The 15,931-nt window shown below is 45.5% G+C and overlaps 1 protein-coding gene across 4 annotated transcripts in view; it reads right to left on the bottom strand.

Moving 5' to 3' along the window:
- The window catches only part of ebf1a (EBF transcription factor 1a), a 54,684-nt gene extending 40,476 nt beyond the window's left edge, over window positions 1–14,208 (bottom strand). For all 4 annotated transcript variants that reach the window (XM_068714480.1, XM_068714479.1, XM_068714477.1 and 1 more), the window contains exons 1-6: window positions 13,424–14,208; window positions 12,408–12,564; window positions 11,330–11,393; window positions 10,633–10,688; window positions 9,268–9,341; window positions 7,755–7,823 (exon numbers count right to left, since the gene is read on the bottom strand). In XM_068714480.1, the coding sequence (XP_068570581.1) occupies window positions 7,755–7,823; window positions 9,268–9,341; window positions 10,633–10,688; window positions 11,330–11,393; window positions 12,408–12,564; window positions 13,424–13,557 (554 nt within the window). In that variant the 5' untranslated portion in view covers window positions 13,558–14,208. The remainder of the gene's footprint in view (window positions 1–7,754; window positions 7,824–9,267; window positions 9,342–10,632; window positions 10,689–11,329; window positions 11,394–12,407; window positions 12,565–13,423) is intronic.
- Between the last annotated feature and the right edge of the window lie 1,723 nt (window positions 14,209–15,931).

The following is a 15,931-nucleotide window of genomic DNA, read 5'->3' on the forward strand; positions in this document are numbered from 1 at the left end:
GTGGCGCTGTTAATTGTTTTCCAGAAAAAGGTTGCGGAGGTCTGCACGTTTGAACTGAATGTCACCTCATGTAAATCACAGCCTCTGTGTTGGAGAAGCCAATAACTGGGATAATTAGCGTGACTGTCTGCCGCGCCGCACGCAGAGATCGAGGAAGCACACGCTGCTGAGGAAGAGCGTTCAAACGCAGGGGGAAGATTCCAAGTGTGATTAACTTAAAAAAACACCTTCAGAGTTAAATCTGGAGTTTTGAGTGGGAGGACCAAAGAAGAAGACACATAGACTGAAGGGGCAGGTAGAGAGGGAAAGAGACATGAAGAGAAGACGCACGTGGATGTAGAAAATCACAGAGACAAACACATTAGGAGACGCGGAAGAAAAGGAAACAAGTGAACATTCCTCCCGGCGAGGTCAAGCCACTCGGTAAACAAACAAACAACGCTAGCTGCACACACACAAAGGGGGTGAGGCGGTGTAAAACAACAAAGTGTCTCAGTCGTTTGCCTACGCCTTACTTTGTCTCCCCTCATCAGTTACATAAACACAAACAAAGGCCTTTAAATTCAGCTCGGCTTTTTGAAGTGGAACAGTGACATGTGCTTGGGTCTCATTTGCTGATGATTAATGCAAAGTAAAAAAGAATATATTAGGAATGTAAGAATATATCATCCCTTTGATCGAACCATGCTGTTGACCATAATTGTCTGCATGTTGACGTCGCTGCTTTACGTTTAATTACGGCAGAGATACTCCCTTGAAGAATTCCTTTTGTCTCTTAACATTACAGCTCAAATTAGTCGAGCTCAATGTCACAAAACTCATATATAAGCAGATGTGAAATGGCTGAACTTGGAAATAATGATATGGTAACTAAAAAGCCTATACAGGTGCCAAAGTATGAGTGTTTAAAAAAAAAAAAAAAAAATTCAAAACCATCCAGCAGGGAAAAAACAGCAAAATCTCACATAAGATAATTTTGAATATATGAAAAGGATCATTCCAGTGTTGCAGAGTCCCACCACCAGTATCACACTCCATATCTCTCCCACCCTGTCTCCCCCGTGCCGTGCATGGGTTTTCCTTCCATTGTGGCGTGTGAAACTGAGAGCGCCGCTCACAGCGCCTGGCCAGCGATCCATTCTTCCTGGACAGATTGATGGAAAACAATCAACAGACTATACATCTTGCTCAGGCGCAGCGGGTCACCGGCACTCATCCTGGACAGCTGGACTTACATCCTGGGCCGCAGCGCTGAGGTAAAGCACCAAAAGAGGGTCTGGGAGGGAAACTGACTTGTAGGAGGTGAGACGCTATAGGTTGGGGGGGGGGGGGGGGTATATGGAGCTGGCATGAGGCGTGCAATCTGCGTTCTCACTTAGCAGGAATAATCAGTAAACAATGTATCATCAGTGAGGGCCGGGATTAGGGCGGCTGGGAGCTACACTGCTCGATGACACACTGTTCCAGCCTGCTGGGAGAGGCCCGAGTATCCTTCACTGAGAGGAGCTGCTGTGTCTATTCAATTACGAGCAGCAACACAGGCGGCCATGTAACACATTGGCTGTGAGAGAGCACTTAGTGGGCCGTGCGCTCGACTGTCCACACACATCAGAGCATTGAGAAAACAAAGCGTCGCCCCTGCCCCCCCCACACACACACACACACACACACACACACACACACACACACACATAACCATGCACGTCCGAATGTATAGCATCACACACCGAGAGGCACACGCTCGCGCTCTTCACGCCTCATTTGAAAAGCAAATTGAGCGCATCTTCTAGGGCGAGTCACGGACTAAATCCTGGAAAACGTTACCCTTTTTTTCACTCGCAGCACTGCTCGCTCTCACACGTCACACATGAGACCTTTCATATGGTAAATATATCTTCATTCTATTTCTCCTCTTCTATCTCTATCTCCTGCAATTTCCAACACCCAAAATGTAATAAAAATAGCTCTTCCAAGTAGGACGCTACTCATTTGGGTCAGCTGTGGCCGGCCAAACCCCTTCATTCTGGGACAGAACAAACACTGACACAAAAGGCAGTGGGAACGACCAAGGAGAGCGGCCAGGTCAAGCAGGGAATGTCAAGCAGTAATGACAAAGCACTTTGCCGAAAAAAAATAAAGCTACAACAGCGCTATTTACAGTAGCTCTCGCCAAACTCCTCATGTCATGAAACCCAGAACTTTTCACTGATTTGGCATTTGTAAATTACATTTTTTATGCCCTAATAAACTGTTTGTTACCCGCATTCAGCTGGGGAGCATTAGCTTAACTACCTATAAAGTGTGATAGCAGCTATGTTTGGTTTATTGGGGAAAGAATTAAAAACAGAAAAACACACACACACACACACACACACACACACACACACACACACACACACACACACACACACACACACAAACTCAGGTACATAAGATACTTATTTTCAATGTGTTCCCTCCTAGTTTCCTCACCACAAAACAAAAACAGCTTGTGTTAATTTGACATTTCATATCATGGAAACAAACCCATGTTTACTCTAAGAATGACGTGTTAATTTTTTTGTGGTGTGTTCACAACTGAAAGCGAGCCAGTTGTTGGTGTTGAGAGTGCTGAAGGTCTGGATGAGACAGAAAGAGGCAGTGCAGTTTTAGAGGCTCCTCGACCTCCAAACTCGCTGCTGTCAATCAACGCAGCCGTCTTTCCCTTGGGGCTGCGCTTTCCTCCAACCCGGGGTGGTGGTGGTGGTGGTGGTAATGGTGGTGGGGGGGGAACCACCGCAGGGAAGAAAGAACACAACCAAACAGATGCAGAGAGCTGCAGGTCAATGTGTGTGTATGTATGTATGTGTGTGTCAGTTAGGTTATATTGCCCGCCTGTGGATTCTTATAAGTGCGCATGCGTGTGTCTGCATATGTATTTGTGTACTGTGTATGATTATATCTGAGGGTGGGAGCTGCGTCTATGTGTGTGTGTGTGCGTATGTGTGTGTCTGTGTGCGTGTGTGTGTGTTGTTATGTGTGTGTGAGGCAGATTTGTGAGGCGGCCAACACCTGAGGGAGGGGAGTTCTGCCTGCATATCGATGAGCCAGCAATTCTGCCTCTTTGCCCCTCAGCCCTGCACAAACACCACAACCAGCTCAGGGCCAGTCCGCCCATAACATCTAGTGCAGCTGCCCCCATCCCACATCAAGACTGCACAAAAGAAACATCAACGAGAAACAACTAAAAATGTCTAAAACGAAAAGGGCTGTGCCGAAAAGATCCCTCCTCCCACAAAGAGAAACAGCAAAAGAGAGATATTGTCAGGGTCTCATGACTCTGTTTCCAGCTTCTCTTTGTCTTGGAGGGAAATGTAAAGCTAGTGATAGGTGGACGGAGACACAATAGAAAAAACAACTGAGAGAAACAAGCAGAATAGAGAAGGAAATTAATGACTATGCTTCATAAAATAAAAAAAGACCCAGGACGTGTGAAAGAAGGAGGAATTAATGAAGACCTCAAACTTCAGACGTCAGACACATCAGCAGATAGAGTCAGAAGAATGTAGGATAGCTGCACTGTAAGTGTGTTTTCACCTTCTCACTAACACAGTCATGGATATGAAAGTGAAACTAAGCTGAGGGGACGGAAGGCACTGCCAGTAAACCACATTAGCATCAAATGCAAATGAGAAGGGGGCTAATGGCTGGACAGGTGCAGACTGGGCCTCTAAATGACACGCGCGCGCGCGCGCGCACGCACACACACACACACACACACACACACACACACACACACACACACACACACACACACACACACACACACACACACACACACACACACACAAATGAGATGGATGAATTAAACATGGGTGGGCTCGGCTTGGGGGGCTGGCAGGGCTGACATAAAGTCAATGACATACATTATTCACTAGCGCACGTTAGCCCAGCCAAGGCAACACATGACCTCTCACCCCAGGAAGTGCATCCAAACATAACAACCAAAACAATGAGGGGGTTCCCCACTACAGAGGTAGGCAAAGAGGGAGAGAGAGAGACAAACAAGCTATTCAGCAAAATGCATCTGCTTGGAAAATGCAATCCTCAAGTTTCCTTGTTCCTTCCAGATGTGTCGGGTGATCTAGTGTAAAACCGAAGCAGGTGTAGGCCCATGGCGGGCCGGAGAAACAACAAAAACAGGTCCACAAGGGCTAACTAACTACCCACCATGAAGCTGCTGAGAGTCAGTCCGTTCCACTGGCTCACAGAACAGGAAATTGTCGGCCATGACATCACCCTCCCCGGGAGGAGCACTTCCTGCCCGACATTCTTCACTCAAGACACACACACACATACTAGCCAGGAAATGGCCTCTATCAACACACACACACACTCTCCCGGGGAAATAGCCAACATCGATGCGGATACACAAGCAAAGACACGCATGCAAGGAAATGGGCCACATCAACGGCGGGCTGCAGGAGTGTGTGCAAATGCAAACACACACTCAGAAGCAACTATAAACCTGAAATAACATTGTCTGTGCCACACACACACACAAACACACACACACACACACACACACACACACACACACACACACACACACACACACACACACACACACACACACACACACACCCTTCCTTCAATGGAAAGGGGGATCATGGGAAATGCTGGGCTATCCAGTGGATCCTTATCTGTGGTCACAGAGAGTTTCTCTCCCCCCTCCAGAGAGGCTCTCCCTGCCTGGGGACACCCTGCGGCAAGCCTGGGGGAGCTGGCCGGGCAGGAAAGGGCCACGGGACACAGGTGGTAGAAGGCACGAGAGGACACATGGGGCCGGAGGGACAGTCATACCCCCAAAGCGAGTAGGGCCGAGATATTAGTCCACAATTAGATGGCTGCAGCAAATGAATGAACGAAAACAGTTTTGTGGGGAGACATATTTGAGAAAAGCTATGCAGAGAGATGGCAAAGGTGTACACGGGTGAGAGGCAAATGTGCTTGTGATTTGAGGCCCATCCAGGCACATGATAGACTGACTAGCAGTAGCTGCATGTGATTAGCCCCACACTAACCAGGAGTGATGGAAGCGGAGTTGCTGGAGGGGGTTAAGGGCTCCACTCATTTTATCCTCCCTCTGTAAGAGGCTAAAGTGGACCACACATGTTTCCCTGGGGAAGATATAGAGAGGCGCACACAAGCCTCTCACCTTTCAGCTGCTTCCCCTGCGCAGTGTCAAGCACAGACACAACATGTCCTGCCAAGGTCTTACTGAATTTCTTAAAATTCACCACCTCAGAGGTTAAATGCATGAAATATGGCATATGTTATCTTCATCTTCAGGACTGACTGATTCAGATCAGATGGACTGTGAAAATCTGAGACAGTCAGAGATGACAACGCTACATATAAAACTGAATGCCTCTGCTACCATGATAGTCCCAAACCAAAGCAGCATGAAAACAGGACAGATTGTGGGGGATGTTTCTTTCAACTCCAGTAAAAATCTAAGAAATGTTAAAGTGCTTTTTGCTATCGTAGCCTAAACAAATATCCTTCATAATTAAAATCTGCCTCGTATTGCTCCTTGCAGACGCTTTAAAGCCCAAACAAATTCACTTTTCGACAGGAGGGGAGATAAAGAGATGGGTGAGGGAGATTTTCCCGGTGAGCGAGTACAGTACCCAGAGCGCTGCCGATCCACACTGTACCAGATTTGTTCTCCTAACAATCAAATAAGTTTCTCATTAGCTGACTTTATTTTTCCTCATTCCTGCGGTTTTGCTGCAGTGGCCTGTTTCTCCCATCTTAACGAGAAAGAGCTAATTAGGCAATCAGACCCATTACTCTTCCAGAAGAGTTAGAGCTAGCCCAGCTAATTAGGGCTGTAAAATCTAATCATCTCTGCGAAACAGCAGAGGGCTAACGAGCCCTTATTTAACGAACTAAACAACTTCAAGGGTGGAGAGAGGCTGTTGATGGTATTTCTTTATGAATTTGAAGGAGGGGAACTCGTGGTAATTGAGTCAGTTTCACCCTCACAGTTGTTTGTTTATGAATCCCTGATTATTACAACTGCCAAGAATATATTGGTACTAAATGAGCAAACGTATAAACCCTCCTCTCGTTATTCCCCTTCAGTCCCCCCTTTAAAGCAAGCCAACCTCCCCATTCGCTCTCCTCTCACCTGACCTATTTTCCTGTCCAGAAAGAGTGCTCGCTGGAGAGGAAAACAGAGATATTGCTGTTGTTTTCCCTCCCCCTGTTCTAATTTGTTGTTCGTTAATGCTGCCCTCACACCTGAGCCACTGGGCGTCGGGGGAATACCGTCAGCGAGCGACCACAACACATGCTCAGTGTGGGTAAAGCTGTTCACAGCAGAGATCAGCCTGTTTCGCCAAGGTGGTTCTGCTCAAACTGCGGCAAAACCCGAAGGGAAAGTTTAACCGCGGCGAGCCAGGACGACACCCCCCGTAGAAGCGAAGCATCGGAGCTCACTCATGAGAAATTCAACAAGTATGCGCACACAGAAAACAAAAATCAGAAATGTGGCACGGAGTGATGGGCAGGCGAGTTGTCTGAGGCCACGTGGTGGGGTGCAGCTGTCTCAGGGAGCGCTGAGGTGAGGCCTTCCGCTTCACTGGAGCGGAACGAGGGTGACGCACACACACAAACTTGCACACAACACGGACACACAACACACACACACACACACACACACAGGTAAAGAGTAGCTTTTGACTGCAGCAGCGAGCACAGGACAGCTGTGTTCATCGGGTAGCACAGGTCACTGCCTGATTAACACTCACACAAATACACTCGAATGTGACAAATTCAAATCCTACATAAAACCTAAATAATCTATGATGCACTATGTGATAATGCAGTTGTTTGGAGAGGTTGAACACAGTCAGACAAGGCAATACTTTATGGAAAAATCACTTAAGTACAGTAAGTTCAGCCTTAAATCTGAAGGCTCTAACTGCTCAAGTATAAACAATAATTTCCCTCACACTGTGTGTCCACGTGTGCTACATGGACGCTCAGGCCGGCCCGTAAATCTACGGGGCTTTTCTTTTTTCCCCCGACTGACCGTAAATCGTGCGAGCTGCTGCATCTGTCAGAGGAAGTTTATGACGGCAGGAGAAAGGTGTACACTCAAAGAAAAGTGTGTGTTTGCAGGAGTGTGTCCGTCTGTGTCAAAAGCGGCAGGCAAGCTTTTATACCCAGAAGCACGCGCACACACACACACACACACACACACACACACACACACACACACACACACCAGGCTGACGCTGTAAACCTAACTGCTCATCAGCTAAATCATCAACCCAACCACACAAACACTGTTTGACCACACTTGAAGCAGAGCTCAACTGCTCTGTGATTGCTCCTCCACCTCACACACATACCACTGGAATATTATTCACTAGTGTTTCACACATTTTGCGCACAGATACGATTATGGTTGCTGAAACTTTAAACAAGCTGTGGCCTGCTTTATTATGCCTGCAGGTTATGTTTTCTCAGCCAAATAGCATGTGGGAAAGAGCTTTCATCCGTTTACTTCACTGGAAATATATATGAAATTTTGTCGTGCTTTTTTTTTTTACACCAGTATTGTCTTTCTGCAACATCTGCTGCCGGTGTATTCTGCACACAGTTCCTGTTCACACCCATCGGCCGTCATACGTGCTGTATTTATGTTCGCGATGACAGCGCTGCATCACGTCGGCCGGGGTCAAAGGGCAAAGTTTGCTTACCTGTCGATGATGACAGGGTCTGATGGGGTCTCGTTCCTGTTGCCGCAACTCTTCTTATCACAGCATCGACTGCAGGGAGGCGAGAGAGGAGGGTTGCGGTGGGGGCAGAGACAAAGGGGAGTTAGTCACAGAGATGTGAACAACAGAGAAATAAAGATAAGGTACATCACAGACATGGAGGAGGAAGTCAGATGAGCATACAGGAAAAAGAAAGAGAAGTAAAAGGGCGTGAGACTTTGGCAGAGTTTAAGAAGCAACGTGAATTGGATTTCTGCCGGGCTTCCAGAGGTAAGACCGGGGCTCTAGCGCTACAGTAGTTGAGATCAGCAGGGCGATTTTAGGAGAAGTTTGGAGGAGAAGAGCAAAAGCAGGGAGCTTGAATGGGGCTGGAAACAAACTTGAATTAGCCTCCAGGGCTCAGGTTAGCTCCATTTCTGTCAGACATCACACAACCAGACATCTTATGTTCTCTATTTTTCCTCAGCGCTCGTCCCCTCCCTCTATCCCGCCTCTCTCTCTCTCTTTCTCTCTCTCTTTCAGAAGTGGGTCACAGAGTGGTCCCACTGGACCTGGGGAGTAGTGCATGCTGGGTAGAAGGGGGTTGCATACTGATGTGACGAGTCCTTTCTGAATCATTTGACTGCAGCACAATGTAACAGTGTTGTTGTGTGCTGTCAGCCCCCCCCCCAACCTAATTCCCCCAAAAAGTATCATCACGTCTACCTTTTCTTCCCTGTCTGCATGTACCTGCATCTTACTACGTGTGTGTATGTGGGAGGAGATGGAGAAAGACACAAAAGAGGGGGAGAGAATGGGGGGAGAAAGATTGACCCTCCCCCCCTCTACTTTCTTGAGTCCCTCAGGACAGGAGGCTTGGAGAGCCAGATCAGATTTCTGATCTCGACCATTTCCTCCAGCATATGAAAACAAGTGGTCTAAATTGCCTTGTGTGATAACCAGGAAGTGGCTACACTTTGCCACTGGCCATTTCTCTACATGTAAACTCTACGTGTATTTCCAAATGGCTAAATGATGCTATTGTTGATTGTAAATGCAAGCAAAGGCCTGTGAGATCTACGCTTGCGTTGGTATATTTGACTGTGTGTGTGTGTGTGTGTGTGTGTGTGAATGCGTGTCTGTATTTTATGTGTAATCCGAGTCTGTCCCCTTCTGCACATAGCTCACTGTCAGGACACAGCAAACTGCATGTATTACACAGACTAAGGAGGATGGGTTTGAGTAATGAGCTTTTCCTTGTCCTAATTAGCTGAACATGAGAGGGATGCACACTCACGCACACACACACACACACACACACACACACACACACACACACACACACACACACACACACATATCCCTACCAACAGAAATAGGCCAGGGCCCATCTCCCCAACCCACTTTGAGGAAAATGATAAGATTTCTATTGTAATTTAGCGGTGCTCCTCGTGCCTTTGCCCCCCTCTTTACACAACAGATACGCCTCCAATGTGAGAATAACGTTTTGTCTTACCTGCACATGATCTCATGGGTCAGCAGGACCCGACACATCTCTGGGTTTTTATCCTGGCCCTCATAGATAATCGCCTGAAGGAAGGAGAGAAAATTCAAATAACAGTGATTTAGAATTTATTTATGTGTGGAATGTTGAAAGGAAAAAAAATAATAAGTGAGTCGTGAATAAAAAAACAGAAAAGTGTGTGTCTTTCATCTGGGAGTAGTGCTGTCTATCCGGCAAATGTGTGTGTCGTGGAAATCCGGTCTTCCTGAACAGGAACGCTCTGTTCTGACAGAGACAGTAAGAGGAAAAAGTGTGTGTGCGTGTGTGTGTGTATGTGCCAGTGCATGTGTGTACTTCTGCGTGTGCATATGTGTTTGTGCGTGCACGTATGTTTATATGCTGTGTACAGTGAGCAGTTGGGCTGCCAGACTGGAGTATAGTGCACCATCTGGTCCATGCAGCACAGCGTCCAAAAATCTAGTCTGGTTACCCCTCCAACCCCACTCAACATGCTCTCCAGGGCTGTGATCACCGTGCGCACACACACGTGCACACACACACACACACACACCGATAAACACGCCAACACGAACGCACTCACACAAACAACATCCCCTCCTACTCCTTTCATTCTAAGGCAAACTCTCTTCAAGCCTAATGGCACTAGAGGCAGAATTGGCAAAACAAAAGACCCGATATCAAAACAGCGTTGAAGAGGCTTATTTTCATCGTATCTAAGTTGTCCGAACGGAGAATTCCCTCAGTGTGCGCCAGCCCACATGTGCTGCTCTGTATTTCTTTGTGTGATTGAATTGGCCATAACACACTCTGGGATAGTTTGTTCTGTTTCACATTGAGGAAATGAGGGTCAAGGTCCTCAAAGAGTGAGCTGGCATGCATCACTGTCTCTCTCAAACACTAACACTAACACACAAGCGCTTCTGCACCTCACCGAGATATCCACACAGTCACAGAGCCACACACACACACACACACACACACACACACACACACACACACACATATATACTGCCTGACGCTTGTAAAAACACACACACACACACACACACACACACACACACACACACACACACACACACACACACACACACCATCCGTACTGACTGGCTGCTGTGCAGAGGTAGAGTATGAGGACACATGTCCTCTACTTTTCTGGGCCTCTGTAAATGTATTCCACAGGTAAGACAGGTCGTTTATCAAGCCGGCTGTGCTGTGCTGAAGTTGAGGGTCTCAGACACAGGCATGTGGTGGGGACCAGCGAAGAAGGGGGGGGCAACATTCAAACCAACACCACCAACAAACTCCCCGATGCACAGTGTCATTCTTTGAACCTGTAGTTTAGTGCAAACCTCTTACCTGTTTAGTCATAGAGTCAATGAGACGAACGTACAAGTCCTGCTCGGTCCTGATTCCTGCAGAGAGACAGAGAAATGGGTCAAATGTAACGCTACTAACAATGTACCACAAGTTTGATATATTCTGACTTCCCCTCTGAGGCACTTTATGCAGACTAAATTAGTCCAAACTGATACTAATGATTCTCAGTATTTGCTGCTGTCAGTTTGCTTGGAACTCAAAAAATTCTTTACCCTTGCTGTTTTTCTCAAAATGTGCAAAGCAGGGAGAACCCCATAGTTTACTGAACTATAATCAATATAATTTGATGATTCAATCGAGGCACCACGACTAAAAAAATAAATGTTAAAAAGGAGTTTAAGAAACATTTTATTATGCTTCCCTGGGTTGTTTACTGCTGACCGGAGAAGACATTTTTACTGTAGAAATCAGCAATCACAATAATAATATTTATAAGAATAATTACTATTAAATAGAAATGTAGTGATAATAAAAGTAATGTGTAGATAACAACTTGTAAAGCATTTACTAAACAGATAACACAGAAGATTTCCTGAAATAATAAAATAATACATATAAGAAAACAGGATGTGACTTCTTTAAACATTTGTTTCCCGAATTTGCTGACGTTGGTTTAGCGTATTAGTCATTGTTGTTTTTATTTTTATTGCTTCATAAAAATGATGGCTAAACTCACCGTTACTGTAGAGGAGCTGAAGTCTATAATGGATCCCATTGTTGGTCTTTTCCCCCGTCGTTTCCTATGAAAATTAAACCAAACAGAGCCGGTCAGAGCAAGAAAACCACCTCCTCCTGGGACTTTTACTGCGCGTCCACGGCTTGATATTTTTAGACTGTGATCACATTTAAATCACTTCGTTATATCAAAAAGAAAGAACACAAGGTGCTGTGTGTAACTTGAACAACTTTTCTTTATTTTATTTTTGACGAAATATAATATAATCTGATATTTTAGAGAAGAGAAAAACGTTCTCGACCAATAGGCCTGTTTACAACTTTATTGACCCACATTGGAAACGGAAATTGTCGCTACAGACAATTAACAAATGTAATAATACAAAAAAGGACATATTTATTAATTACATATTCATAAAATCACATAGTGTATAATATAATATTAAAATGTGTTATTGCTGACCAACAGCAGAGGGACGTTTGGAATTAATAAATAACAAACAAGTCGATACTAAAGGCTGATGAATAAAACACGCATTTAAAGTAAAACACTCACTTTAAACGCCACTTTCAAACAGATCAATATTACACTTGATCGACGCATCAAACACTAATATTGATGTTTGTATAGATAATTAAATATCGTGTCTGACAACACCTGCAGGAATAAGGCAACCCGCTGTGCTGAACTGTCATAAAAATATCAGTCAGTGTCATTAGTGGCAACTGGCTGAAAAAGCATTCATGCACTTGATTTACACCTTTAAATAAATTACTTTAAAATTGATTTCGAAGGGTTCTTTTAAATTATAAAGAGAAGCCAAAATAATCAGAAGTGTGTAAATCTTTCAGGAAACCACATCTAAAACAGCCTCCGTGTCCCCTGCTGTGTGTGTCTGGCCACTTTGTTAACACACGTCTGACAATTTATCACTTTGACTAAACAGCCAGTACTGTGTTAGTCAATGTTCCAATAAAATTAGAAGCTTATTTAACAGATTTTATTATATACTGTCATGGGTTGAAAATGTTTTTTGTGTGTGTGTGTGTGTGTGTGTGTGTGAAATGTGTAAACTCACCTTTTCCTTCTCTACAAAGTCAATGTAGGTGGTTCTCTCTATTTCCACCGGCTGACCCTGTCTGTCGTACAGAGCCAGGACGAAGTGGAAGAAGTTGGACTTGCGAAGGTTGGAGGGCGGCTGTTTCTCGAAGTGTGCCCGAGCAAGACCCACTCCGCTGCGGACACAAGCACAAACCAGCACCATCCACCACGGAGGCAATTTAAAAAATGTATTCAATAAAAATGCAACATAAGAGAGATCTGCTTTTAAAACACAATCTACAGTTGCTTATGTTTTAGTCACTGTCTGATGATAAAATCCCTAACGACACATCATTTAATTAAAACCGATTTCGAATGCGCACAAATGCCTTTTCTAGTTTAATTAACAATAATGAAAGAAATAAGTTGAAATGTTAAGCCATAAGCCCCAAAGGTTAATTATACTAATTTACATTACAAACATAATTTGGAACGTAAATTGCATTCATGGCTGTTGTCGATAAAAGTTAGATATTATATTTGTACCATGACCAACTTGATTTGTTACAGGCCTAAATATTTTCCATTGTATTGCTTTAAGAAAAGAAAAGCCCCCCTAAATTCAAGCTGGACAAAAATATCAAAATATGCACAAAGTAAGCTACTCTACTTTATCACAACCAAAGAAGAGCAACAACCACCGCAGTAAGGTGAAACACACTCTTACAGCACTCGTTTCACGCACGAAAGTGAATCTAAGTCTTCATTTAAACCCCGCAAGCCTTAAAGTGCTTGGAGCTAACTGTGCTTTCCGTCCAAAAATATGCTAAACCACTCTGAGCCACATGCAGCGTTATATCATGTTGGACTTGCAGCTAGAAACTTAAAAAGCCAGCAGGAACGGTGGTTATCCAACTCTACGTCCTCTGGGAACGCATGCTGCCCCAAGTGATAGGCGCTCCGTCTTTAACGCCGCGGCTCTGAACGCGCTCTCCCCCCCGCCCGGTCTCCACGCCCCGGAGCAGCGCAGCGCCAAGGCCGCCTCGGGCTCACCTCTGGGCGGCTGTGTTGGAGTCCAGCACTCCGGCGCCCTGCATCCATGTCCGAACCGCGTTCATCCCGGCCACCATGGGCTCTTCTTTCATACTACTCCCACTCCTCTGGATGCTCTCGTGGATGCCAAACATCAAAACGCACCTTCACGCTGTCGCTGTCTCTCTCACGCTCTCTCTCCTCTCTCTCTCTATCCTCCTCTCCTGGGCTCCCTCCTTTTTTTCCCTGCCTCCCCTCCTCTTGCGTCTGTTTGATCGCGCTGTCAGAGGAGCAAAGTGGCGTGGTCTGTTTCACTTGGCGTTTAGTTGCGCGTGTTTCTCAAAGTAAACAAAAGATGCGACATGTGGAAGGAAAAAGGGGAGCTGTCGGCATCCAGGGTTAGCTGCACCTCATGTCAGCGACTCCACGAGTGAAACAAATAAATAAAAAAGAGAGGGGGAAGCAGCAGCTGTGAAGATGAACAACGCTGAGAACGATGAAAGGGGAAGCGCAGGATGAGAGGCTGCACGGAGTTGGCGACAGTCCCCCGGATCAAGGTGCAGCTGACAAAAACACAAGCAAAATGTCACTTTCTGCAACAAACAGTCCGCGGCGAGAAAGAAACACCAAGGAGATGAAACACGCTTCACCCTCCTTTGCTCCGTGTCTGTATTTGCAGAGTCTTCTCCTCCGTTCAGATGAATGAAACGGAAGATTACGCGCAATTAAAGAGGCTGTCCTGGGCAAACTGCGGCTCCGCTCCTCGTCAGCTCCTGCTCGGGTGATTTGCGCTCTATTCTTCCCTGAGGAATCACTTTGGACCATCTCTGGGATGCCAAACAGGAGAGAGAACTAGTAGGTGAGGGAGGCGGGGTTTACAAGGCGAGTAGGAACGCCCCCCAGTTAATAACGCGGACCATCAGCTGTCCACCAACCCGACCAGCACGCTGTCCGCCTGCCTGCTGTCCCCGCCTCGTCCCACGCAGCGTCCCGCCCCAGCCACTTAGACAGAAGCTGCGCACGATGTGTGTGTGTGTGTGTGTGTGTGTGTGTGTGTGTGTGTGTGTGTGTGTGGGGGGGGGGGCGCTCATGTGTGCCAGCGCGTACGTGTGCTCCGTTTAGAGTTGACAATTAACGAATGCGCGACTATCAAACATCAGCTCAGGGGAGGACATTAGTTAAATCCGTGCAGTTTGCACACTGAGGCTAAAGGGCAGAGTGAAGAGCAGACCCGCGGTGGCTGGAACATCCATCGTCCGTTCGCTGCGTTGTCGCTTGAGCCGCAGCTATGGAAATGTGCCCGCATCTGTCTGCAAAACAAGACGAAACAGAAGCCGATCAAATGTTTACACGAGCACCAGAATAAAGCGGAGTTTCGTCTCGTTACTATGTGACAAAAAACGTGCAAGAGCCCAAATGAGATGACACAATGTGAGGAGTATACTTCCACCGCCTGTGTGCAGAGTTAATTGCGCTTACTTGTGTGAAATTAATTCAACATTCACAAATGAACACCCGTATTTCAATTTACCAGAGCGCAAGAGTGTTACTTTGAAAATAATACAAAAATCACTTAATTTGAACATTTTTTAAATTTAAATGTAGTGTTTTTTTTAAAGAACTGAATCAACCGCGTCGAGCGGTCCAAGTGCTCATTCAGAGTATCAGCTCTGGCAGATTATGAGCTTAAGAAAGTTTCAGCTCACAAAAAGCCTGGCAGCCGCTGCACACATTTCTTTTTTTCTGTTACAGCCCGATGGTTTGAAATTAGCTTTGATTAGATGCATTACATAGTCTTGCGGACTAAGTGCTGAATCCAACATAAATATGAGGATTACAGCTAAACTGCGCAGTTGTCCCGCTGTCCAAAAAATACAACCACTCAAAAATAACTGCCCAGAAACAAAATAAACAAAAACAAAATGTGTGAAATAAATAAATAAATAAAAAACGATTGCTCACAGAACCATGAAACTGCAAGGTGGGCTCACGTGCATGAAAAAGTGCGCTCCAGCTCGCAGAGAGTCAGCATGTTAGCTCTCCTCGTGCTCCCCATCAGTCCTGGTTCCCCCCATCATTACAGGGTCATTTCCAAATTGTCAAATTGAATTGTCTGAGGGCCATCTGTTCAATAAGTACTGTTTGGTTCATTATAATGAAATGGAAAGAATGAGAGAGTCAGTTCGTCTGTTTGTTTTATCGGGGGGGGGGGGGGGGGGGGGGCATCTTTGAAAATTACGATTTTATCAGGGATTGCTAAAATGAATCGGTTTGACACGTTTGAGTTGTTGGCATCACAGTTTTGTAAAGCTGCACGATTAAGAGCCTCAGTAAAAAAAAAAGTAATATTATAAAATAACAAAATGTGTACAGTTTTGTGTAAAATAAATATATTTATGCAATTCTAATAACCTAACTAATAATCTAATGACACTACATATCTATAGTTATATCTCCTCATCCCAGCAGACCCAGACATTTGAGTCTCAGCAGTCTGATACTGTATATGCCATAAACGGTCAAGGTTGG

Source organism: Cebidichthys violaceus, unplaced genomic scaffold, assembly GCF_023349555.1.
Source record: "Cebidichthys violaceus isolate CVI_PGR_0920_01 unplaced genomic scaffold, fCebVio1.0.p SCAF_2, whole genome shotgun sequence".
Lineage (NCBI taxonomy): Eukaryota > Metazoa > Chordata > Actinopteri > Perciformes > Stichaeidae > Cebidichthys > Cebidichthys violaceus.